Raw genomic sequence first — 24,444 nt, 5'->3', positions numbered from 1 at the left:
TTCTACGTCTGATTCTGGATTAGGTTGCGGTTCAATGACGGGAGTTGAGTTACTGTCTTCATTAGTTGGGTTCGGTTGGTCGGTCTCGGAAGCAAGGCTTTCTTTGGAGGTCGCAACGGATACCACGTCGGGACTCTGGTTGGGTGCGGATGCCTGTACGGGCGCTGGAGACTGTGGTAGTGGGACACTCGCTTCAACGAATGCTGCAGCGAGCTTTGGAGTAAGGGGCGTTGGTGAATGAATACCACCATCCCTCTCCGCAAATGTGGAAGACCTTGAAGGGGTAGCAGGACGTGACCTAACAGAAATAATGTTGGACAGAGGGTCCACAGATGACGACGGAGGTGGTGGTGATGATGGCAAAGGGATAGAGGGAGGGGACATAACACGTCTCGGAGTACTGGGTGGTGATGGAGAACCGCTGTTCCCATTAGCAGCAGCCTGAGCTACGGATGCACGAAGCCTTTCTTCAAGCGTCAGTTTCCGTAATCCAGGCTCTGGAGGACTACCGCTTTTTGGAGACGGACTTGATGGACTTGCTGCATATTGGCTAGCAAAAGACTTGCGCAAGTTCAACATTGAAGCTGGCGTTGAGCCGTGGTACGTTCGCTGGGATGTTGGGAGGGAACAATGGCAGTGGCAGTGCAGTACTACGACTGTAATTGCACTTTACGAGAACACGCAGTTTACACACCCAATTACAGCAAACTGGTCATTCTGGTGATTGTATTGTAATCAATAATAATATTTATCTACAGTGATTATTATTCATTGTCGTGCCCATGATATTGCTCGAGGAGTCCCGTCACCGACCGCCTGTACACAACTTGAATCACTGTCTAAACGGCGTCCAATGTGCAGAAGATCAGTCACGAGTCCAGCGCTCGAGTTCAAAAAGCAGAGAAAAAGTGCGTAATATAGTTCATAAATAAGAAATATTGCACCATCAGGCCCCGAAAGTCCCCAAGAAAGCCAAACAGCGGCGAAATTCGTGACTGTCAATACCAGCCGAGATGTCATGTTGTAATGGTAAGCATGAGCATCAAGTAGCAAAATCGCTCTCAGACTGAACTAGCAAGGAAGCTATGAACAACACAGAAAGCGTTTCCAGGACCTTCGAGGCACCAGAACATAAGAGCTAGTTGATGTTGGTGCTCGGGGAGTGGTCGGTGAAATCGGCGACGGGAATGAGGACCGTCTGTATCCAGCAGCATCAACTACTACAGCATCTGAAGATGCAGAAATGGAAAGAATGGCATTCAAGATTGATTTTTGCACATCTAGCCACCGCATTCTAATCTGGCTTGCCTCTTCCTCGGATGTGATATAGGTCGTGCCAGGTTTGACCAGTATATCATTCAGGACATTGACTTGATCTTGCCAGAAAACCGCAAGGTCTGATAATGCCGCGCCGATACCCGCGAAGCCTTGATCAAGGGCGTAAAACGACCGAGCACCATCTGGATTGAGAGAAGTCTGGGCCAAAACGAAAAACTGCACCGACAAACTTGAAGGGCTAGCAGGTGGTGTGTTACCAGTATCTTTCAAACAGAAAGAAATTCGTAAGATAGAAGTAGAAAGCAAAAGGGAGCGGAGCACACCGGGAGATTCAGGTGTCCAGGTAGCGGGCCCAAAGACTTCATGGGGTATTTTTGCTTTATAGCGTTGAAGGGTTTTGGCTGCTCTTTGGTGTTCCGCCTTCAAACGCCTAGCCTCCATAGAAAGTTCCTTCGCAGAAGCAAGGACATCTCTGGCGAATGCAATGCATTCTGATACTGGATGGGTCGCCCAGAATTTGCACAGGAATGAGTAGTTCTCCGCGTAACCGTGACTATCTTGTAGAAACTCGATATATTTCTCCCAGTCTGATCGAAACATATTTCTGCTCTGTTTCATCTGGTCAACGATGTCATCAGTTGCTTTATGATGTCTATAAGCCCTGTTCAGTGCCATCTGGGAGTTATACAACGCGGTCATAGTTTCTTGCACACTTTGTGCTAGCGAGACCATGCTGCGCGTAAGGTCAGGGGAAGCCTATAATCGCATCAAGGTGAGTTCTTCGCTGTCTAGAGGTGCTTCTTACAATGGTAGCCGAACTGCTAGGGTCATGGTCGGTACGCCTCCGGCTTGTGACTATGGCATCTGAGGAGCTCATTTTTGGAATATAATTCGTGAACTGAGTGATTTGAGTCGAGGGCAAAGGGTCCAAAGAACTTTACTTGGTACTCTTTCTCAAGGGAGTTCGAAACCAAGAATGGCTTGAGGGACTCGACCGGACTTTTTTATGACTGAAGCAGTAGCATAGCACTCCTAGAACCACCGTGGCATTTAGTGGTGCGTGCTGGAGCTTCACATATTACTCACTTTTTTAATGCCTTAATTTTATGTACGAGTGGTGCCTAGAAGCAGCACGCGGAAATAACAGGGCCTGAAAGGTTTGTGTGGTCTCCTCGAGGCATCCCAAGCATGATCATGGTATATATTCACTAAATTATTAATTATTTGGCATGTCTGGGTAGAGTACAGTTTCAGGCGACTCGGCTGTGATCCACACGAAACAACACATGATGTACTCACCTTCCATTAGTACAGCTGGAGACTCACGACTGCCGCTTAAACGTTAAACGTCAAATCACAGCACGCATGTCCAAGCATGGTAGCGTGGCACACAGATGCAGTGCTAGTATCGTGATCCGGCAAAACATATACACCATGGCTTAGGGCATGTCAGTAGTCCAGGTGTTAATCGCATTCCATTATGTGTGATAATATTATAATCTCTTGGCTGGATAAAGGTTTACATCTCGACCTCAACGCCCAAATAAATTCGTCCACTTCCATTCAGCCGGATAACGAACCATACCCCATATCCCTTTCTGAGGTTTCAGACTTGATTGCGGCGCATCAACCTTGGTGACATCTGCAGACGCGGCTATGGAAGACATAGCACCGAGTATAACTGTTTGATAATGTCTCCATTTTTCCATAGCCACCCTCTGGCTTTCCCGTGAAATAGTTGCAGAATTTGAGTTTAGAGCCACGACCAAAGAGTGAAGCACGTATGATTCATCCTTCCAAAACGCTACCAAGTCCTTCAATGATTCCTGTATGTGCTGCAGCGCCGCGTTTGAAGCTGCGAGAGCTTCTGCTTCGTTTGGGCGTACTGCTGCTCTGGCGGCTTTAACAAAATCAGGGATCGAATCGTCCATAGTGGTGCCTCTGGTTGTGCCTAGAGAAAATTACATCCATCGGTGCTGCTGACGGGCACATCATAACGGACACGTACGGGAAGGGTATAGAGGGCCAGTTGGCACACTGAAACGTCGTTGGAAAAGGTACTTCAAACGACATTCATTGAATTTGCTGTACGTCTCGTCATACCCAGTCATAAGGGCCCCAGCTTCGGAACATGTCTGCTTTACGGTGGCAAGGTGGACGGTGAGTAAGGACTTTTGGGTCGCCAAGTTCGTGGAAGAAGATTCGCATAGGGTGACATAGTCGTCCGCATATCCATGACAGTTCTGAAGGAACGAGATGAGTGCCTCTAGACCAGCAAGGAAATCGCTCTTGAAAGAGCTGAAAGAATCCAGTTGTCGAGGAATAGGTTTTTTATCATTATAATTATTAAGTGCCGTCTGCAGTTTGTACAACGCCGTTGCAGCTTCGGTTGTACCATTAGCCAGTGCCAACGCAATGCGCTCAAGGTCAGGAGCATTCTTGGAAAGGCCGCAATATGAATCATGTTCATCATTTGCAAGTAGAAGGTGGGACTCACTACTACCCCACTGCCTTTCCGTTCATTGCGCAAATGACTCCAGGTGACAAGAGAAGGCATGTTGCTGCGAAAGAGAAATCTTGCATCAAAATACTGTACAGAACGACGTGTGTACCACTTGAAATATGCCAAACCGTAGAATGAATACTGACATCACAAGCGCTTCGAGGGACCAACGACGTGTTCAAGATAACGCTTGGGTTTGACCTTGAGGCTGCCTCATTGTATAAAAACAGGCGATCAAAAGTGACGTGAAGCGACAGGAGGCCTTATGAAACCCATGCGCCGATGGCACCCATCAGGGGCGAACTTCATATCGAAGTTGATCACCCGGAGCTCTGCAAATGCCTGTGAAACACGCTGAACTGTAAGACTCAGGGTTACAAATTGCCAATAATATAAGTTGACTACAAACGCTTAGAATGAGACTGTAACATAGGGAGAACCAGAAGAGTGTTTAAATCCGCCTAAATGAGCCGGAGCCACCCCATCCAGCTCCAAAATATCCGCCGAACCACAGAGTTGGGGGCCTTCTGCTGCAAACAGGGCGCATCGATAGCCAAAGCGTCTAAAGACGCTGTGACGCACGAAAGGATCTGATGTAATGGATTTTTATACCGCTCCCATGTTTCGAGTGACTGCTGCCTTGCGGTGAGAGACACTGTGAGCGGAGCAGCATGGACACCGATTATGGACTGCAGTTCAGTCACTTGATCGTTCCAAAAGATAGCGAAGTCCATTAAAGATTGCTTGATTTGTTGTAATGCGGAATTACATGCCATGAGGGCGTCAATTCCTTTTGGGTTCACCGCTTCTCTTGCGACCGCAACGAACTCTGGGAGAGAATCTTCCATAGCAGTGATTTGGCGCTGATCGGTGGAACCTGCGAAAAATACAAGGTAAATAAAGATAATTTTAAAAAAGACTTGGGAAGTTTATTACTGTACATAGACTGCTCTGCTCGCGTTACCGTCAGGCTAAAGCGACGACGGAATAAAGAATTGAAGCGGCCATCTCGGAATATATTGTTTGTTTTTTCATATGCAGCCGACAGGATATTGACCTCCGCCACATTCTGCTTAGCCGTGGCGATGAGCTCTCTGAGTGAAGCTCCACTGTCAACTATCGTTTCTCGAAGAGAACATTCACAGAGCGAGACATAGTCGTTTGCGTATTCAAGACAAAGCTGTAAGAAGTGCATCATAGTATTGAGGTTGTCCATAAAGGCGAGTTTGAAGGCATTGAATTGATTCAAATGCCAGTCGATTGGTCGACGAGCATGATAGTTATTGAGCGCTGTTTGGAACTTGTATAATTCAGAAGAGGCTTGGCTGATACCATTTTGGAGCGATGTGATGGCCCGTTCGATGGCAGAAGTGGAATGCTTCAATTCAAGGTTAGAAAATAGATTTCAAAAAATCAAACAAAGGCCGACCTACTAAGACGGTGTCTGGCTTTAAAGAAGCTCTAGGTCTGACAACGCTTCCTAGAGCTAAAGTAGCACGTCGACGAAAGGGATTTGAGGCCATTACGGGACTTCGTTCAAACGATCATGCATACTTGTACTGAACTCATATTGCCATATTGTTACTGCCAACACATCTGCGCCAACGTGTACGGTGCGCGTCAGCTGTGATGCACCTCGGTAAGGGCTCTTGCGTTGTAATGTTTGTTAAGTGGGGACCTGCGAATCAAGCCAATAAAGTTCCGAGGCTTGAATTGCCACATTCAATGAAGTCCCATACCGCATTCTATTGGCTAGCGGGGTAATGTTGCAAGTGTAAATGATGAAGTTGTAAGCTTCCAAGTCTAACATGCCAGGTACTAGTGATCTTCTCAGATGTGGAAACGGGTGTGATCGTGGGAAATACACATTGTATCCAGCAGCTCCTACCACAGTGAGGCACTGGCTACTGACAGCTACAGTGAGCTATTGTTACTTCGTGGTCGCCACTGTACACACGTTCGAACGAACATCCATATTCCGTGTTGAAAACACGAGAATCTCGTAAAATTTACGGAGAAGTGTAGCTGAAGCAAACCGGTGCAAGCGTATCTCCACGCTATCGCGTTTCCAAAATGACGCCTGCGGGGTCGACCACTGGCATAATTACTTTCAGGGGAATCCGAGGTCAAATTTCTCTTTCATTTATCCTGAGCCGAACAGGAGATGTGTTTGTTTTTAAAGATAGGGGGGTAGGCTATTGGTACCTCATCCGAACCCCACCCCTGGTACTTATCGTCTCTTTTTAGTATTCTCTTGCCTGCGATATCGATGAAAGTCTAGCGCTCACGGAAACTACCTTGATATATGATTTGGAATCGCGCTTACGATCGAACTGCGGAACAAAGGGCAATGTTGAGCGGCGTCAATCAGCACAGACCTGCGACCGCGTTGCATTCCTCGTGTTCGTCATGTCGTCACTTCTCGTCTGAATATGGTCCCATCAATGTGAGAGACTTCGAGAGATAGTGAATTCGTTAAACTGTTGCCTCAAATGTTTGACCCCGAGTGAGCTGTGATTTTATCAAGCAAGATCTGACTTTATACACGAGCCCATTCCTTTATAAGTATCACCATCGTATTTTATCGTTCTCTGCCTTTTCTTTTCTTTCGTTCCTGTTCATCTGTTCGTTTTCAACGGAAATGACAGAAACTTCCCCAAAGCAACCTGCCCCTGAAGCTCTTACCACTATTTCTCCGGCCAGCGAGCAGAACTACGATGTGGTAGCCTTGATTAAACCGGCGCAGGAAGCCCTACGGCTGCTTGAACCATGGTGTTCACCTGATGCTAAGTGAGTGTACAAATCGACTTTTTGATGTTGGTCACGTATTGACTTGGAATATTCGACGGTGAGATCGGCTGATCCTCGGGCTCAAAACATCATCATTTCAGTGAAACAGCAAACTGTTGTATATGTGGAGGCCATCGATATGAGCATCGAAACGAGCAGGAAAGGATACCACTTTGCACAACAAGCAGTTTCATTGTGCTCTTTCCTGTGCGACGATAGCGTGCATCCAGACGAGCTAAGCTCCTATTTGGACGAATTGATGGAGGGGACTAAGGATGCGCACAGCCTAGCACTGGAAACACGCAACAAGTTTCGCGAGACTAGAGTAGGGGTTATGAAGGTGACTTAAATTCTATTGAAGATTGTTTTAGCTGACAGTTATCTGGGGTCAAGATCGCAAATGAAATCCTACACGTGACCGGTTTTCTTAACATTGACGTTGAAACTGCAGGCATAAAAGCGAAGCGTCATGAAAATATTGCGGATATGACCGACCATACCTCCAGGCTCATTACTAGTGCATTACAATACACTGCAACTAACTCAGCAATCTTCGGTTCAGCCGGATCGCATCTTGCTATCATTTTACCGGCAGTTTTACCAATCGTGGGTCTGCTAGCGGCAACCTTCGAAAAACATTTTCGAAATCGGGCTGCAAGTAAGTTGCATTTCACTCTTTCACTGAATTTCACCCGAAAAATTCTCTAGGACGCACAGCCCAACAAGCATCAGCAAAGGAAATCCTCGAGATGTTGCACGGGATGGATTGTGCACTGCAGGAAGTCACAAAAAATGTTGATGCTTTCGTGAATTGGTGGCTTCATACGGAAACTAGACTCCAAAGAATGAAGACTGTTGTACAAAACCGGGAGTCTCTTGGCAAGTTGAAAAGCGAAGAGCTCCAAAGAAATTGGATCGCAATATCAAAGCAATACCAATTTTACGTGGATCGAGCAAGTACATTGGTCATATTTGTTCATCGGCTCTGTTAACCTCTCTTGATTGCCAGATAAGCATGTTGCAAGACTTATATCCGTCTGTTGCCTATATCAAGGGTCCAGATACGACATCCTCGCAGGTAAGATCCTTTTGAATGTCATGAGTATGATTGACATCATCTTTCATACTTAGCCTGTTCTCGTCGCTGGTAAAGTCGAATGTCTATCATTGACAGTAGTGAAACCTGAACTGCCCAAAGCCGTGGATGCTAGCCTGGTGTGTCCTCGCGTAGCCTTGCAAAGTAAATTTTACTGAAAACTCGGGCCAGAATCAATTTCCTTTTTCAGAAGTTATACAATCTCTCTCTATACAAGTTAATAGCTGTCAGGCAGCTATGGCTTCGCTCGGCACAGACCTAGTGACATCGGAAAGACTCAAGAAGCAGCCAATTGTACAAGAATTGTACAAGGCGATGAAGTCAAAGTTGATCACAGAGCTGCACGATTTGCATACTTTTCTTCAAGAAATGACGATTTTCCCTGACAAGTTGACGCATGGTGCCATAGCACCAGACCATCCGCACCACGAGATCTTACAGGCTCAGATCTCGGACATATCAAAGGAGTATGAAGCAAGGTGCTACCAGCTTATTGACACTCATACCCATATTCGGATCGCCTTTGCCTCAAATAAGGATCAGTTTTTGAAATGTATCAAACTACACCCACTTCGGAGGCGAAAAACTTGCCCTACTATAGCCAAAGGTTAGCTTGAGTCTCACTCTGGATGATCATCATTAAATTCACCTTCCAGAAAAAACGACTTCAAGTAACTCTGTGCTAGAGGTAGAGTCCGCTCTGCACAATATCAGCGTTCTTCTTCAGAATCTGCACGAATTTTGGAAATGTCGTCAGTCGTTGTTACGGTTACTCGATCGTGGGCTCCTGACCCAATCCGAGACACCAGGAAACGACTGGTGCGTCATAGAACAAGCCATATTGTCCTCGATGAAATCCATAGCAGGATCATTGGATTCCCTGAGAGGTTCCGAGGTAGTCACTGGTAGTGCTAGTCCTTGGCATCATCGCTATTTTTCGGTAAGTCGTTCCATAAGGCAGTTTTCGAAAGTTGACTAAAGTATCTCAAGGCACGGACTTAACTCATGAAAGCACTTGGCCGTGCCTTGAAATATATGAGCCGCTCGTCTGAATTACGCAGATTTAATGAGGTCGACAAAAGTGGTTTCTTATTTGCGGATACGTTTCGCTTGAAGATCTCGCACCCAGTCGAGATGCGGGTTGAGTAGCTTTATAATATGGTCGAGTGCTGGATCGATTCTTGCACTCAGCAGTTACGAAGTATGCTAATGAAACATAAACATATTTTCAACTGAATACTAGTAGTACAACCAGAGTAAAGGTGACATGTATAGAAAGGCCCCAGGGCCTTTCAGTAACTTACTATTAGGTCTTGAAACTATTGCTACATGTACTAATAGCATCATGTCAATGTTGCAGTAATTGTTTGAAATGTCCCGCTACTACTAAGTACTTCAGTGAAAGGCGCTGAGGCATAGTGATATCGACTTGCATACTATGATTAATCATTAATTTGGTCGGCAACATCTGAAGCTAAAAAAAGACATAAGTTGAGAGTGCTGAACAACACAAGTAAACATTACGTAATAATAATATGTAAGTCTAGTTCTGATATCTGTAACCGAAGCCTTACAGTCACGGTGCACCACCTGCACAAGCTATGCCACCAGAACTAGAGCAGACGCTTTCTCTTCTTTCTTCACATCGTTCAGTCCTAGGTTACCTGTTACTATCAAGAGGCCATCCTGTATGCATCATCAGATATTCAGGAGTAATATTTGAAGGCGAACAAGGCAAAAAATATGCAAGTGCTATCAGCAAAATAGTTGAAAGTGTGCAAGCAGGGCTAGAGGAAGTCAATGGACCTGACAATGATGGGGTGAGTCTTAGCTTCGTCGTTTATAAGATCTCTGATTGCTGATCCTTTTAACCAAGGATGAAGTGCGTTTTATGAGAATACGGACGAAACGACATGAAATTATGATCTCGCCAGGTAAGCACCATGATTCCATCAGCTCTTCATAAACCGTCCCCATGTCACTGAAACAATTTTTTACAGACGAGCGGTACCTTCTCGCAGTTCTACATGACCCAGCGACATAGGCCTTTCTTTATGTATTGTTAGCCATCTTATATTTGGTTTACCCTTGTAGTAATCTACGCCTTTTGCATTATTACATTTCCGACTTCTGTCTGCTTACCCCTCCATCAACTTTTGAAGCTTTCCTTCTCTCCCCAATTTAACCTACTACATGTGAGTTTTGGCATCCAAACACCTGCTATCGCGAAAATATTGACCTTTTCAGCATTTCTGTTATAGAATTTCTGTCCTAGATCATTCAAAAATCCTGAAATCGCAATAAAACGACAAGCTTTAAAGGGTATGAGACGTCAACACATCCAGTTGCTTGCCCCGATAAATGCCATGTCGATGTTTTATCTTTCTGTGCTCATCGAATTCATGATGTATTTATAGGGCCATCACAAATCAATGATATTGGTTTGGATGGACTGGGGGCAAAATCGACATCTTTATTTGGGAACATGGAACCTCTTCACAAGACAATTTGCGCCCAAAGTAAGGGCAGTTTACCTATGTGCGAGCTTATACAATCATACAGGATGGCCGTATCACAGATTGTGGGTGTTGCTTTCAGGCTTTTTCTGAACCTTCCACAGAATGCTCAAAACTTTCGTGGACGGCTAAAAGAAATAAATCTTCTTACCTTACCTAGTTTGTCCCAGGGCTCATAATTCCATTAAGGTCATGGAGACCTTAAACATGGAACCCCATATATCTTCCCAAGCAGCCATCAGCCAAGAAGAGTCATCTATCACTATGCCAGTTTCTCTGTAGAGACACCAGTTTGCAAACGAAGAACAACCGACATAAGACTCTTCATCTTGTATGTCAAATCCACTGCGTTGATTTAACATATAACGTATAGATGCCATCGTTCTAGATCTAGACTTGTTACCCCTAGTAGAGACCATTCAGCATTGGACTTCGTACGTCGGACAGGTTAGTCAATAGTCCCGTGTCTAGTATCATTCTCGAATAATGCATCACAGATAGAGACTGCCAGACGCTTGTATTACGTAGTACTCACACAAGAGCCGGCCACTGCTTCAAAAGGTGCCACCCTCACAGCCGCAAATCATCCAGAGTTACATCTGGAGTTCAAGGGCACTACCTCGCGATGCCTATGTGAATTAGATAGATCTATCTAGAATATCCCCAAATTTTGGTCTCATACTTGACATTTGTTCACTGAAAATATCGACATCAAAAGTCCGTTCACTTCATCAACGATAGTGCTGCACAATTTATATTTCTCTAGAGGTTTTTTTGACGTATAATGTAGGCACGTTGAGCCTCGTGTAGTGATCTCATCGCATGGACCTGTGTGCAGTGTTTTTTTCTGCTTCGCTTAGACTTCCAATTTTCTGGTAGTGATTGGAATCCATGCATGAACCCACCTTGATTGGTTTGTGTAAGCTCCCCCCTGGTTTGCGTTAGTTTTCAAAAATTTAGATCTACTTAATACGAAACTCCGAGTGTATATGGGCCTCTTGCCACTTAGTCTCTCGTAGTCTCTCGTAGACAGTCCATTTTGAAAGAGATACTTGCTGTAAGGCTCGAAACGATCTTCCAGAAAATTTAGAACCGCCTATTCGGGTCATTTTTGGGTCGTCAATACTTACGACAGTCTTAGCGCCACTACCAGTGAGCAGCCTTTCAGAAGAGGTTAGTCCATATTTACATTATTTCTGGAAATGTGGGATATCGATCTTACATTAAAACCATCCACCATGATACTATAGATACACAGATACACTGCATCAACCTGTTGGTAAAACGTGTCTTCTAATCACGGTCCGAAGTATCTTATTCGACCCCTTTGCCCCATGTCCTCGTCCTGGCTTTTCGTAAAGTCCAAGCCTCGCCAATCATGACTAAAAACGCCTTGAGGATTTGGTCACCCGAATTTTAACGCTGCCACGAATCTAAGCACTGCCTTCTCTTTACTCCTCAGCAGAAGTCGTCACGCATCTTGTTATCAGAGCACAGAATTCCGGATCTTCCTGGTTCGTGATTTGTTATTGGCTTCAGGTTTAACACTTTCGGTGTAGCGTGATAACCACGAGCGTGTTGTGCTGTTCATGTGCGACAAGTCGCTTCCGGAGAGGACGTTGATCATATGACTCGACATGGAATAAATTCATATAGGCATAAGCCTAATTTTACCATGGCCCGGGACAGGAGTCTCGTTCGTATACCTATGATATATAAATGGTAGCAAGCACTACTCACTCTCTTTTTCAGCCTCATATCCTTCTCCTCCCCTTGACGTGAGATTTTGAAATGCCGAGCAAAAAGCAGCTAGTGTCTCTTCCAGAGATCGATACTAGAGTTAAGCTGGACACACTTGGGACATCTTTAATCGACTTATTCATTACATTGGAACCTCTCCATGACGCAAAATTTGCTCAAAGGTGAGGAAGTTCTATCATGTATCTATTCATGGGCTTATGGTATTTCAAGTTATACCCGCTTCCGTGACCCGTGCTTAGCAATACTTGAATCGTACAAAACGGTCATATCGCGAATTGTAGAAGTTGCGGGACATGTTTCAACGTTTCACGAGCTTTTCCTTGACGAGGGAAAGGGAGGCGAAGCTTCTGCAACTTTCGCTCAATCCTTGAATGATATGGCAGGCCAGATCTCCAGGCAGTACCTGGAGATACAAGTGGGGGTGGAAGACGTCCGCAGACGCGTGAACAAAGTAAGTTTTCCCTTTGCAATGAGTTCGCTCATATGCTTATAATGCCAACAAGGTCTTGAAAGTCTTGATGACTCATTCAAATAAATCATCTCAAGAACCCGATAATCAAGAACCGTTCGTCACCGTTCCGGTTCCTCTGCAAATAAGCCTTTCACCTTCTGCAGACCAAACAGCAGAAACACCCTCACTTGGTATATCCTTTCGCTTGTATAATTTTAATACTTACCTTTATCAAACTCTGCTGCAGAACGGCCCACCGAAGGCAAATCGATCAATCACTTTTGGGGCCTAATCTATCGAGTGAACGATCTCTTGGACCGGATAGAGGAAGGCTTTAACAAACTGCAAAATGGCTGGGATAAAGTCAATCTTGAACTTGAAGCTGTGGGTATTACTGGAGTGGACCAATCCCATAATGCCGAGGCCAACCAACTTTGGTCCTCGTACGTCAAACAGGTTGGTCAATAACTCAATAGCTTCGTGCTTGTGATACACTAGCTCAATTCCCGTCATTGCAGACACTGATGGTCAAACAATTGTACTCGGCAGTCGAAATTCCGGAGCATACTACAAGGCAAAATCTCCAGGCCTACGTAGCTACATCTGCAGAAGGACAAGACACAGATGCCAGTGTCCAAGACGTCTCAGTAAATCTCAGCGACATGGCTCAACACGTTGCCAAAGTTCTTGAATCTCCTTCATTAAGTTTGCTGTTGTTAATGTATGTTAATCCTCATTGGTAACCGTTCTAGTAACTCATTATGTCCGAAAGGTCTCGAAATCCCAACAACGTGTTACTTCGGAGTTTCACTCGAAGTGAGAATAAAAGCATGGAGGTAGCTAAGGAAGTCATCGATTTGTCTAGCGCAGGTCTTGCCCTTTGCACCGCACAAAACCCACTGGATAAGCTCCCAAAGACATATCAAACTGTGATACCGTTGGCTAAAACCACTAAAGAGAAGTGTCATGATACCCTCGCAAATTTTAGGGTGATGCGCACGCAGGTTAAGGCCATCGCCGGAGCTAGCAATTTATTCCAGGGCATTCAAGAGAACAATCCCGTTGCTTCGATACCTGGAATCCCTTCCCATTTTCAAGATTTGTATTACTCGATTTATCAACTGGCAAGTTGGTGGACCGAACTGGACATGCAGGCAGGATGTCTCTTGGCGGAGCTAGGAAACAACCAAACCTCTTTGCGCCTTCGCAGCACCATCCGATATTGGACAAAACTGAAGGACGATAGCGTAAACTATCAAGAGGTGAGGCAAATTTCTTGAACTACTCCTCGTATTTTATCTGAGCACGTCATGGTTGCTTGCATGTAGCTGCCAGCGCAGCATGGAAGTCTCGCCTATTTGAGGAATCATATCTGTTGCTGTTGATAGAGCTGAGTATGTTTAGGTTATGTTTGTGATTTCATCCCCTTCAGCCACATTTGCACCTGTCTACATTTACACCGCGTTGTCTGTAGTGTCTTCAAACCTGTAGACCCTGATATGATTTCTTCTTATCAAGTTGGTTCACAATTGTTTCTCAGCCATATGCGTCTAATAACACAACATTTGCTGTCACATACTCGGATACTTGAGTAACCCAACTTGAATTATCATTCGCTGCTGAGACAGTTGATCTTTTTCCAGAACTTTTGGAACCGACACCCGGCCTCAGCGCCCAGCATCACTCAATCCTTACGACAATCTCAGCGCCAAACTTTCCGAATAAATTAGTCGCTGTGTTGTGTGAGAAATGAAAATGTGGGATACCTGAGCTGACATGAGTCTGACATGATGACATTACAACGTCCACCAGACGTCCACCATGATATAGATCCTCTGCATCAAATATCCTTCGACGAGGCATCTTTTTCAATACTTTGCTCCATGGGCTGGTCCTGGCCTCCCTAATCCGGCATGGTTTGCCATGACTTGAAGCGCCTTACTGTAAATATTTGGACTCGGACGTTGTTCACTTGAGTATAACGCTGGCACCTGCCTGTTACCTTCTTCATTATGTCATTCATGCTGGCTGTCTAATCACAGAATTTGAATTTCGAACCACTCTGGTTTGCGATTCATTATCGACTTCGGGCTTAATGCCGTCAGTATGGTGTACTATGATTTGCTAAAGCATTTGTCTACTATTTGGCATGGACAGCCTGAGGCGTCTCGCTCGTATATCTTTAAAAGAGTAGTAACCTGTGAGATCCTCTTTCTTTGCCCTCGCACCCTTCTCTCGCTGTCGGAATCTTATTACTGAAATGCCCAACAACCACCAGTCTATATCCCTCCCAGAAAACGATGGAGTTAAATTGGATAAACTGGCGAAGTCTTTGATCAGTTTATTTGTGATCTTGGAGTCCCTTCACAAAGCAGAATATATTCAAAGGTAAGTAATAATCACTGTCCATCTAGCTGTGGGCTAATATAATCCCTAGAATACATGGTCGCTTTCACCAGCTTTCTAGTGTAGTCGTTGAATCGTACAGAACAGTGATATCACAGATTATAGACGCTGTGGATCAGGTTACAACCTTCTGCATACTTCTCGAGGGGGAGGTGACATGGGACGAAGATTCTGCTCAGTCATCAAGTGACCTTGCAAGCGGAATCTTCAATCGGTACCTAAGCACCCACGTAGCTGTGGAAAATGTTCGTCGACGCCTGAACAGGGTGAGTCCTCTCATAGCTCTTTCCATAGCTAGTAAGTTGAATGTGAAAAAGGTCCTAGAAGTCTTAATTATCGAGTCAAAGACATCATCGCAAGTTGTCAACAGCCCAGAATCATTCGCCAACATCCCAGTTCCTCTACAAGTCAACCATCTCTCATATAAAGAGCAGCCGACAGGTGACTTGGAGCCTTCTGGCATGTCACCTCCCATACGTTGATTTAGCAAATATTGACCTTGAGCTCTGCAGCACCTCGACTCACCGAAGGCAAATCGCTTAATGACCTTTTCTATTTTATATATCAAACGAGTGATATCTTGGATGAGGTAGAAGAATGTTTAGACCATCTACAAACTGGTTGGAGTGACGTCTGTGCTAGACTTGGAGGTATGCTGGGTGCTACTGGGCTCGACTCGCTCCATACTGTTGAGCTCGGCCAGCGTTGGACTTCATATGTCGACCAGGTTAGCAAACAATCTTGAATTTACTATCACTCTTGAATGATGCGTGTGCTACAGATAGGGGCAGTCAAGCGCTTGTTACATTCTACAATGCCCATTCAAGGGCAGCCTGCGGCGCGAAAACCTCAAGCGTTCATGGCTATGTCATCCCCGGATGCAAGTGGTGTTCAAGAAGATCCCAGTGGCATGCCCACTTTCGTCGATATTAATATGCCCGACCTAGCTAAACGAATCGAAAATATACTTGAACCCCGACCTTACCCCCGTTCGTCGACGCAAGAGTGCGCTCATATTTGATTAACACTAATGTTCTCACAACTAATTTCATGGAAGGTCTCAGTTTTTCTGGAAGGAGATGTTAAGATTATTCACTCAAAGTGGACGGCAAAGTTTGGAGGTGGCTGAGGAAGTTTACAAATTATCTGTCCAAGGGTCAGGCCTGTGCATCAGGTTGCAGGATGGTTCAGTGCCCGAGAACGATTATCAGAAGGCATGGGGAGATATGTCAAACATGGCTCAATCCACACAGCAGAAATGCAAGAGCACTCTCGAGGTTTTCAGGAAGATGCGGCGTTCCGATATCTTTCGAAGCACCAAACTAAAACGTGCAAACTCCAAAATTATTGATGGCAAAAACCAGCCTAGGAGCTCTCAAATTGCAGCTGTACGTGACATCGCTTGTGTTAAATAGCTTTGGTACTAGTAACTAATTATATCGCCATAGACTTCATCGGTAAATGAAGGAGAAGCAACTCCCCAGAGAGTTGCCTGCCATATTTTCTCCGACTCTCAGACTGATTTTCGAGATTTAAATCAGGTAATTGATAAACTATGTAGCGTGTGGACCGAATTGGACTTGAAGGCCGAATCGCTGGTCACTGAGCAAAGTAGACCAATTACCGACACTAAGGGCCTCCGTATCCGGTTAACCCGAGTTGGTGAATCCTGGACATATATGAAGGATACAACTGGTGACTATCGTGATCAGGTGAAGCAATTTCCCGAACTACCACCCTTCCTGGCTAACTAGAGTACATTATGATTCCTTACATCTAGTTAAAAGATATCGATTTCCATAAGAAGGTGGAGCAATTTCTCGAACTACCACCCTTTGTGGCTAATCAGAGCATATTACGATTCCTTACATCTAGCCAAAGGATAGCGATCTCCAGGAGCAGGTGAAGTAATTTCTCGAACTACCACCCTTCGTGACTAACCAGAGCACGTTACGATTCCTTACACCTAGCCAAAGGATATCAATCTTCAGGAGCAGGTGAAGCAATTTCTCGAACTACCACCCTTCGTGGCTAACCAGAGCACGATTCCTTACGTCTAGCCAAAAGATAACAGTCTCCAGGAGCAGGTGAAGCAATCTCTCGAACTACCGCCCTTCGTGGCTAAGCACATTACAAACCCTTACATCTAGCCACAAAACAACAGCCCTCAGCCTCAGCGTAAGAAGAAAGGACTTCTGGCTTTTCTGAAGGGACTTCTATGTTGCTTTTGATGGAGTTGAGTATGGCGTCTTTTTCGGAATGTCATTCCCCTTCGGGCACCTATGGACCTTTTCACCTGTGTTGTCTATGCTCGCTTCTTTTCTACTATCCGCGAATTCTATGAACATGCGTCGGGCTGGTAGTGGACTTCGATAGTGGATTCCCTGACATGATCTCATTCTTATTTTGTCGCCCAAGACTTCACCACTAGTTTACAGCTATGACTATTATAATGTTGTCTCTCTTGTCAGGCTAATTTACTGATATGACATTCGATATGCAGCTATATGCATCATTTATTTATTTATCACGTGTGGAAATTTACGGGTGGCGTATACAGAACACATAGTGAGGAACTGTCATGGAGGAATGCAAGTGGGGATCTATTGGCCATCATGTGTCCGTGAATGTTGTACATGCAAAGCGATCTCTGTGTGTATAGTACTATTGAGAGTGAGCAAACTGAGAACGTAGAAACACAATAAATGTCCATCAATGTGTGATAGTCCATGGTACAGGAGAGAAAACAATGCAAGAAAACAAGGAAATCTTTTACATATGCGGTCATAGTAATCACGCATGCATCATTTTTTACAAACCCATAGAATCCTGGCTGGCAGATTCAGGCATATTTCGAACCTGTAAAATTATTTTAGTGGTTGGAGATAAGGATATGGATGACGTAGAACTGACCTTGAGGACGGGTCGTGTATAATCTTCTTCGTCCCTCAAGTTATTTGAACCTAGGCTATCTGTCCTCGTGCGACGTCTTATGCTTGGATCTAATCTTTCATCGGCATTTCCCTCCTCCGAAGACCCAGTGGAATAAGGAAATCGAGATTCGTCAAACAAAGCACTAGAACTATCAGCGAGACGCTGGTGAGAGGGTGCAACAGGACTATTGTCTGTAGGAGGCGACGATTGTGCGTACGCCGCGAGTAGAGGTTCGTAGCTGCCCGCACTGTGGGTTGGCGCATGGCCAGAAGAACTGTGGCGATCGCGAGAGCCAGTTCCGACGTCATCGCCAAATATGACGGGATCACCTGGTGCAGCACCAGGCGGGGGACTAGCTGTCCTTGTAGGTATATATCCTTCTCGTGCAGCCCTCAACACAGCCTGCCCATCAGCATAGCCTGCGTAAGGGTCGTAACCCTCAGGGTCTTCACCAAGGTAGCTGTCATACCGACCAGAAGACCTAGCTGCTGGAGAGACGGGAGAGCTAGCAGAAGCGCCAGGCGGAAAGCCAAGGAGGCTGGAGCGCTGGCCCATTTCTGAGGAGAATTGAGAAGTACGATTGTGGTAAGAGCCGGATGTGCCGTTTGGATCATTGTCATTATCGTCGTCCAAACGTGATCGCCCAAAACCAGCAGCAGCAACTGCAGCTTCAACAGCAGTATCATGTTCAAGCTGTCGCACTCGCCTTTTGCGTCGAATAGCGAAAAATATCCAAAGAACTATGGAAGCAGCGGCAAGGCCGACTAACACGAAAACACCCGCAACAGCACCTGTATTATGAAAAAATCTGCGAGAACGTAAATAAGCGAATGAGATCCGATATGGGAAACCTACGTAGAACTTTTTGTTGACCCACTATTGGGATTCAGTGTTGGATTGACGATAGCCTGGGTGACAGTCGTAACGCCGCCATCAGTACCAGTGGTAGTGAGTGTTTGGGTGATTATAGAAGGAGCGGTGACCATTGTTTGCCCTCGATCATTTGTAGTGGTGACGTAAACAGTATGTTCGACGGTTGTTCTATAGGTAACAATAATCAGATGATGAAATTGAGGATGTACGACAGACTTACGTTGGTATGACATCAGGGTTGTCTCCAGGTGTTACAGTTGATGTCTGTGAAGTACTTGGCGCTGCCGAAGACGTTGTAGTTGGCGGGGAAGTGGTGGTGGGTGGAGAAGAAATTGTGGTTGTAGTTGGAGGAGAGGAGGAAGTGGTTGTTAGCGGTGAAGTGGTGGTCGGTGGTGGAGATGATGTGGTGGTCGGTGGTGGAGATGACGTGGTAGTCGGTGGAGATGAGCTGGGAGTCGTTGAAGTGGGGGGGACGGAAGTGGTTGTGGGTGTAGTCGAAGTAGAAGGAGGAGTTGAGGTTGAAGTCACTTCGTATGTCGTACTCGAGATACTGGACGACGCTGAGGACGAAGGCTCGGTGGTGGACTCCATTGTGGTGGCTGTAGTTGGAGGAGCGCTAGTCGACGAAGGGGAAGCACGTGACGAAGGAGGACTGGATGATGGAACGCTGGTCGTCGACATTGCAGAAGAGATAGACGTGGGTGAGTCGGAGTGGGAAGTTGGAATGCTGGAAGTAGGCAGACTAGAATAGAAACAGGCTCTATGAGCGCACTGTTGCTGCCAACGACCGCGATACAAGCACAGAAGGCGAGCTGTACTGCTTACACAGTGGACGTCGGGGACGGGGCCGACGAAGGCTCAGAAGACATAGACAGCGACGAAGGGTCTATCGAAGATGACAAAGAAGAAGAAATACGTGAATAAGGAACAGAAGACTCTGCAGAAGAAGAGAAGAGCGTCGGCGAGGACGATATCAACGAACTCGAGGACAATGCAGAAACAGTGACGGGCAAGGTGGAAGCTGGGGTGCTGGCCATCGTCCGCGACGTTGAAGACGTGCCATAAGGACGGCGTACTTTAAAGCCGTGCGAATACTATATCCAATTACCTATTTCGGACTCAGAAAACCCAGTTTGGGGCGCCTTTAGACTCAGCGGATCATCATCTCTTGCACGGCATCCCCGGCACACAGTTCTCAGCGAACCAGCGAACGACGTCCATTATTGTAGAACGGGTTTAGTGGGAGAACGTCCTTGTACTTTCAGGCTTCAAGGATTGGTTGCAACGATGGCGACCTCAAAAAAAACCAACAACCCTAATAAACGTGTGGTGTACGTTGTTTCAGAGGAGCTGGCCAAGGTGCGGTAATCAGAACAACTCAAGTTGTCGTGAGCACTGATTTCCGTATATATACTGTAGGTTTCATCTCTACTTCCATCGAACAAGAACAGATCTCTGCTGGTTCACTCCCTCGCAAGCTCTCTCGGTATACTAGTACCAAAGCAAAAGCACAATGGGCAGCATATACGCCTCATTCGACCAAATCGCGCCACTCTCAAGGATCTGTCCGTCTATCACACCCGCGACTACCTGGACTTCTCTTTGAACCCCGATAACCACTCTGAAAACGTTCAACAGGAACCAAATGAAAGTGCAGATTTCGGTCTTGAAGATGTACGTATTCACCCCCTGAGATACCCTACACCCATCGAATGAATGGAGGCGCGCGATGATGTAAATCTAGGATTGCCCACCTTTTCGCGGATTAGACGACTACATATTTCTCGTAGCAGGCGCTTCTCTGACAGGAGCAAACACTCTTAAGACCGATCAAGCTGATATCGCAATATGCTGGGACGGCGGCAGGTAGGTATCATCGATAGCATTAATTTCGCAGTTACGGAGGTTTTATAGGCATCATGCTCAGAAAGCTCGCGCGTCCGGGTTCTGCTACGTCGCCGACTGCGTCCTCGCCATCCTCGCTCTGAGGCGGTTCGTCCCAAATCCCTACGACAATATCTCACCTGCTCCTCCGTCTAAAAAGCCTCGCATCATGTATCTAGACCTCGATCTGCATTTCTCCGATTCTGTTTCGCAAGCTTTCTATTCTACCAGCTCTACCAACAGTCCACAAGTTCTTGTAAGTGTCATCCGCTTCTCAATAATAGCTAAACCAGCAACGATGAGGCGCATATACTCACAAATCATAATAGACTTTTTCTATTCACCATGCTGCTGAAGGGTTCTTCCCCATCTCTCCACTATCGAGTCTCCCCGCACCAGGATCTCCCACCTTTGACCCTTTCTCTCTTTCCCTCCCTCTCAGACCGGGAGCTTCGAACCGCACCTTTATGCGAATATGGCCAATAGTAGAACGCGTTAAGAACCTATTTGAGCCTGACTACATCGTCGTGCAATGTGGCTTGGACGGTCTAGCTGGAGATCCAATGGCCACCTGGAACTGGTCTTTAGAAGGGGAAGGCTCTCTAGGCTGGTGTACCAGTCGCGTAGTACACGAATGGGACGGTAAAAAACTACTACTCGGTGGAGGTATGGTTCTACTCCATCTCAGTCAAAATAGGGAGTACCCAGAGTAAGGGGTACAGAGCCTGAGAATTCTGACAACTTGCTAGGCGGCTATAACTCTCCCAACGCCGCCCGTGCATGGGCGTATCTGACATCGATCGCCGTGAGTACTGCCACAGTGTATGATGCAGACTAAACTCTTTTGTCTTACTGCGATCCACAGATGGGAAAGCCACTCTCAGTAGATACAGAAATACCGGATCATCGCGCGTTCCCGCTATACGGCCCATCTTTCACGCTGGATGTTCCCGCAGGCAATATGCAGGATCAGAATAACGAAGAGTACATCAAATCTGTCGAAGAGTGTTTTGAAGATGTATTGTTCGCCCTACAACATCGCCTACGCCAGTCTACCACCTAGTTGGTAATAGCATCTTCTATGCTAGGCTGTAGCCTTTGTTTGGTTCGCCCATGAACTTTTAGTGTGCTTTGTGCGAGCTCTTCCCAGGATCAACATTACTGTAATGTGCGTACTGCGTTATGCGTGAAACCGGTGATATGGATGTGGTTTCAATATGAATAAAATAACCAGTATTGGGTAAACATGTAGACAGCGAGGGAGACCTGACATAATTTCGCATTTCCAATAACAATCACAATAAACTTCGTAGTCCCAGTAATTTGCATGGGCATTCTCTAGTAAAACTGGTCGTGTAGAACATCGACAATGTCATAGGACCTTTGACTTTGCTATTAGCCTAGTGCTTGTATAGGTGTGCGATTACACAAGTTTCCATTAACACATCAAGAAGCTGAGTTGTGCTAGTTTTCCTGCATCGGCGCAAACGTACCCTCTGGGTCGTACATGCACACACGTAGTGAATCCAGTTTTCAGGTTTCAGTATAAACATTAAATAGATAGAATTGTTTGGATGTTATATAAAACATGGTAATCGAACGTCATGTCGATAATTACGGGAGACCATTCAGTTCTGTCAAAACGCTGCAGTCAACATATACTGAACAAATCCTTGACTGTAGGATCAAGGCCATCCTTAGTGACAGACACAGTAACGTCAAAATGATTGCAACTAATCAGGTGAAGGTAGGGTGTCGTGGAGGATACTAGGGGGATAGGACCCTGATGAGTAATGGGAACTACCTAAAAATGATATCGATGAGTGTATGTGAGATAAACCTAGCCATATAAGAGACATACCTTGGTCATTATCATTATTCCGTGATATTGAACATAACAAGGGCCGTGCAATATCTCTCCTATGTATTGTTTGATGACCAACGACCGTCGTGCCTATCAATGGTCCTCTGTTTATCCGCTTGGAGCAAGTTTCTCTTCCATCCACAGAATTGAACTCTGAGTCTATTGTATACTCTTCAAGGAGTTTCACCACGGCTACAGCTTCGAGAGAGCGAGCAAGCATCAGCGGTGTCAATCCATTGTCGTCCACCAAATCGACACGAATGTCACCTCGCGCAAGAAGAAGGCCCACAATTGCCTCCGGCGAGCTCGCAGACATGCGCTTTGACGACTCCTGTCCTTGGTCAATACCCAAGATCGCGCAATGCAGCGGTGACTGTCCCTTTATGTTCTTCAAATTGGGTGCGATATTACAATGCGAGAGAAGCAAGGAGACTACTTTTTCATGCCTAGAACGCACCGCATAATGCAGTGGAGAATCTCCATTTTCATCTTGCAAGTTCACGTCAATATTTTCTCCGGTGAGAACAGGTTTACATCCGTTGTTCGCCGCTCTGAACAGAAGTGTTGAATTTGGATTTTCATCTCTCCACTTGACATCAACGTCATCTCTCGCCAGCAACAGCTTGACTATCTCTGCGTTTCCATACATGGCTGCAAATGAGAGTGGCGTCAGGCCTTCTTTATTTCTCGAGTGGGCCTCCACGTCATTTCTTGCCAATAACAGTTTCACAATCTCCACCCTCCCTGCTATGACTGCAAACGAGAGGGGTGTCAACCCATTTTCGTCTTTGAAGTCGGCCTTCACATCAATTCTTCCCAGCAGAAGTTTGACAATCTCCACATGTCCATAGTTGGCTGCGAACGAGAGTGGTGTCCAACCTTTTTTGTTTTTTGAGTCGGCCTCCACATCATCTCTTGCCAGTAACAATTTCACAATCTCCACGCCCCCTGTCATAGCTGCGAATGAGAGTGGTGTAACACCATCTTCATCTTTTGAGTCGGCCTTCACATCATTTCTTCCCAGCAGAAGCTTGACAATCTCCACGCGTCCATAGTTGGCTGCAAAAGAGAGCGGTGTCCAACCTTTTTTATTTTTCGAGTCAGCCTCCACATCATCTCTTTCCAGCAACAAACTGGCGATGTCCACCCTCCCTGCTATGACTGCAAGCGAGAGGGGCGTCAAACCAGTTTCGTCTTTGGAGTCGGCCTTCACATCATCTCTTGCCAACAACAGTTTGAGAGTCTCTGCGTGCCCAAAGTTGGCTGCGAGTGAGAGTGGTGACCAGCCTTTTTCACTTCTCGAGTCAGCCTTCACATCATCCTTGCGAGTAACAGCTTGACAATCTCCACATTTCCTGATGCAGCTGCGAGCGAGAGTGGTGTCATACCAAGTTCGTCTTTCATATCGGCCTCCACACCACTCTTTGCCAGCAATAAACTAATCACCTCCACGTTTCCATGCATGACTGCGAACGATAGTGGTGTCTTGCCTTCTTTATTTCTCGAGTTGACCTCTACGTCATCTCTTGCCAGCAATAGTTTAACGATCTCCGCCCTCCCTGCTCTGGATGCAAACAAAAGTGGCGTAAGACCATCGTCGTCTTTCAAGTCGGCCTTCACATCATCTCTTGACAACAACAACTCAACGATCTCAGCGTTTCCATGCTTGGCCGCAATCGAAAGCGGCGTCCGGCCTTCTTTATCTCTCGAGTCAGCCTCCACATCATCTCTTGTTAGCAGCAAACTGACAACCTCGACTTTTCCGTGCTTGGCTGAGAGCGAGAGTGGTGTTCGGCCATCTTCATTTCTCGAGTCGGCCTGTACATCGTCCCTTTCTAGTAATAGCTTGACAATCCCTGCGTGCCCATACTTGGCTGCAAACGAAAGGGGTGTCCGGCCTTCTTTATTCCTCGAGTCAGCCTCCACGTCATCTCTAAACAGTAATAATCGAACAATTTCCACATTCCCTGCTATGGCTGCAAACGAGAGTGGTGTTAGACCATGTTTGTCTCTCAAGTCGGCCTTCACATCATCCCTTGCCAGCAACAACTTGACGATCTCTGCGTTTCCATATTCGGCTGCCAAGGA

General features: G+C 46.0%; 12 protein-coding genes across 12 annotated transcripts; 7 read left to right on the top strand and 5 right to left on the bottom strand.

The window, feature by feature from the left end:
- Positions 1 to 1,237: 1,237 nt before the first annotated feature.
- On the bottom strand, positions 1,238 to 2,106 carry SERLADRAFT_456868 (uncharacterized protein; the record flags this gene model as incomplete). Its single annotated transcript, XM_007313479.1, has 3 exons — positions 1,238 to 1,541; positions 1,602 to 2,034; positions 2,084 to 2,106. Coding segments are annotated over 2 exons (711 nt in total), but the record flags the coding sequence as incomplete, so codon positions are not given.
- Positions 2,107 to 2,735: 629 nt separating this feature from the next.
- On the bottom strand, positions 2,736 to 4,469 carry SERLADRAFT_456867 (uncharacterized protein; the record flags this gene model as incomplete). Its single annotated transcript, XM_007313478.1, has 4 exons — positions 2,736 to 3,229; positions 3,287 to 3,716; positions 3,776 to 3,839; positions 3,928 to 4,469. The coding sequence occupies 3 exons, from the start codon at positions 3,833 to 3,835 to the stop codon at positions 2,811 to 2,813; spliced, it is 909 nt and encodes a 302-aa protein (XP_007313540.1).
- Positions 4,470 to 4,562: 93 nt separating this feature from the next.
- SERLADRAFT_456863 (uncharacterized protein) lies at positions 4,563 to 4,998 on the bottom strand (the record flags this gene model as incomplete). Its single annotated transcript, XM_007313477.1, has 2 exons — positions 4,563 to 4,658; positions 4,723 to 4,998. Coding segments are annotated over 2 exons (370 nt in total), but the record flags the coding sequence as incomplete, so codon positions are not given.
- Positions 4,999 to 6,028: 1,030 nt separating this feature from the next.
- On the top strand, positions 6,029 to 6,420 carry SERLADRAFT_456862 (uncharacterized protein; the record flags this gene model as incomplete). Its single annotated transcript, XM_007313476.1, has 1 exon — positions 6,029 to 6,420. One exon carries the CDS (start codon positions 6,087 to 6,089, stop codon positions 6,246 to 6,248), a length of 162 nt encoding a protein of 53 aa, XP_007313538.1.
- Positions 6,421 to 6,727: 307 nt separating this feature from the next.
- Positions 6,728 to 9,050, top strand: SERLADRAFT_456860 (uncharacterized protein; the record flags this gene model as incomplete). The annotated part of the gene is made up of 8 exons (XM_007313475.1): positions 6,728 to 6,911; positions 6,965 to 7,229; positions 7,280 to 7,649; positions 7,703 to 7,786; positions 7,839 to 8,274; positions 8,324 to 8,419; positions 8,477 to 8,607; positions 8,658 to 9,050. The coding sequence occupies 6 exons, from the start codon at positions 7,587 to 7,589 to the stop codon at positions 8,667 to 8,669; spliced, it is 822 nt and encodes a 273-aa protein (XP_007313537.1).
- A 189-nt stretch (positions 9,051 to 9,239) lies between these two features.
- SERLADRAFT_456858 (uncharacterized protein) lies at positions 9,240 to 10,234 on the top strand (the record flags this gene model as incomplete). Its single annotated transcript, XM_007313474.1, has 5 exons — positions 9,240 to 9,487; positions 9,544 to 9,601; positions 9,668 to 9,723; positions 9,830 to 9,862; positions 9,929 to 10,234. 3 exons carry the CDS (start codon positions 9,269 to 9,271, stop codon positions 9,709 to 9,711), a joined length of 321 nt encoding a protein of 106 aa, XP_007313536.1.
- Positions 10,235 to 12,282: 2,048 nt separating this feature from the next.
- SERLADRAFT_456854 (uncharacterized protein) lies at positions 12,283 to 13,968 on the top strand (the record flags this gene model as incomplete). The annotated part of the gene is made up of 7 exons (XM_007313473.1): positions 12,283 to 12,395; positions 12,448 to 12,586; positions 12,643 to 12,851; positions 12,914 to 13,116; positions 13,168 to 13,211; positions 13,266 to 13,657; positions 13,724 to 13,968. 7 exons carry the CDS (start codon positions 12,321 to 12,323, stop codon positions 13,778 to 13,780), a joined length of 1,119 nt encoding a protein of 372 aa, XP_007313535.1.
- A 1,902-nt stretch (positions 13,969 to 15,870) lies between these two features.
- SERLADRAFT_377938 (uncharacterized protein) lies at positions 15,871 to 16,414 on the top strand (the record flags this gene model as incomplete). The annotated part of the gene is given in 3 exon segments (XM_007313472.1): positions 15,871 to 15,914; positions 15,933 to 16,189; positions 16,250 to 16,414. Coding segments are annotated over 2 exon segments (289 nt in total), but the record flags the coding sequence as incomplete, so codon positions are not given.
- A 1,198-nt stretch (positions 16,415 to 17,612) lies between these two features.
- Positions 17,613 to 18,721, bottom strand: SERLADRAFT_433297 (uncharacterized protein; the record flags this gene model as incomplete). Its single annotated transcript, XM_007313471.1, has 3 exons — positions 17,613 to 17,660; positions 17,715 to 18,543; positions 18,591 to 18,721. 3 exons carry the CDS (start codon positions 18,719 to 18,721, stop codon positions 17,613 to 17,615), a joined length of 1,008 nt encoding a protein of 335 aa, XP_007313533.1.
- Positions 18,722 to 19,214: 493 nt separating this feature from the next.
- On the top strand, positions 19,215 to 19,671 carry SERLADRAFT_456850 (uncharacterized protein; the record flags this gene model as incomplete). Its single annotated transcript, XM_007313470.1, is given in 2 exon segments — positions 19,215 to 19,256; positions 19,269 to 19,671. The coding sequence occupies 1 exon segment, from the start codon at positions 19,371 to 19,373 to the stop codon at positions 19,530 to 19,532; it is 162 nt and encodes a 53-aa protein (XP_007313532.1).
- Positions 19,672 to 19,895: 224 nt separating this feature from the next.
- Positions 19,896 to 21,555, top strand: SERLADRAFT_433295 (uncharacterized protein; the record flags this gene model as incomplete). Its single annotated transcript, XM_007313469.1, has 7 exons — positions 19,896 to 19,967; positions 20,028 to 20,282; positions 20,353 to 20,474; positions 20,523 to 20,748; positions 20,822 to 21,158; positions 21,242 to 21,297; positions 21,358 to 21,555. The coding sequence occupies 7 exons, from the start codon at positions 19,896 to 19,898 to the stop codon at positions 21,553 to 21,555; spliced, it is 1,266 nt and encodes a 421-aa protein (XP_007313531.1).
- A 472-nt stretch (positions 21,556 to 22,027) lies between these two features.
- SERLADRAFT_456849 (uncharacterized protein) lies at positions 22,028 to 22,995 on the bottom strand (the record flags this gene model as incomplete). Its single annotated transcript, XM_007313468.1, has 2 exons — positions 22,028 to 22,296; positions 22,354 to 22,995. The coding sequence occupies 2 exons, from the start codon at positions 22,670 to 22,672 to the stop codon at positions 22,226 to 22,228; spliced, it is 390 nt and encodes a 129-aa protein (XP_007313530.1).
- Between the last annotated feature and the right edge of the window lie 1,449 nt (positions 22,996 to 24,444).

Source organism: Serpula lacrymans, assembly GCF_000218685.1.
Source record: "Serpula lacrymans var. lacrymans S7.9 unplaced genomic scaffold SERLAscaffold_2, whole genome shotgun sequence".
Lineage (NCBI taxonomy): Eukaryota > Fungi > Basidiomycota > Agaricomycetes > Boletales > Serpulaceae > Serpula > Serpula lacrymans.
Note: the sequence above shows the minus strand (reverse complement) of the source record. Positions and strands in the feature narration are given on the sequence as shown.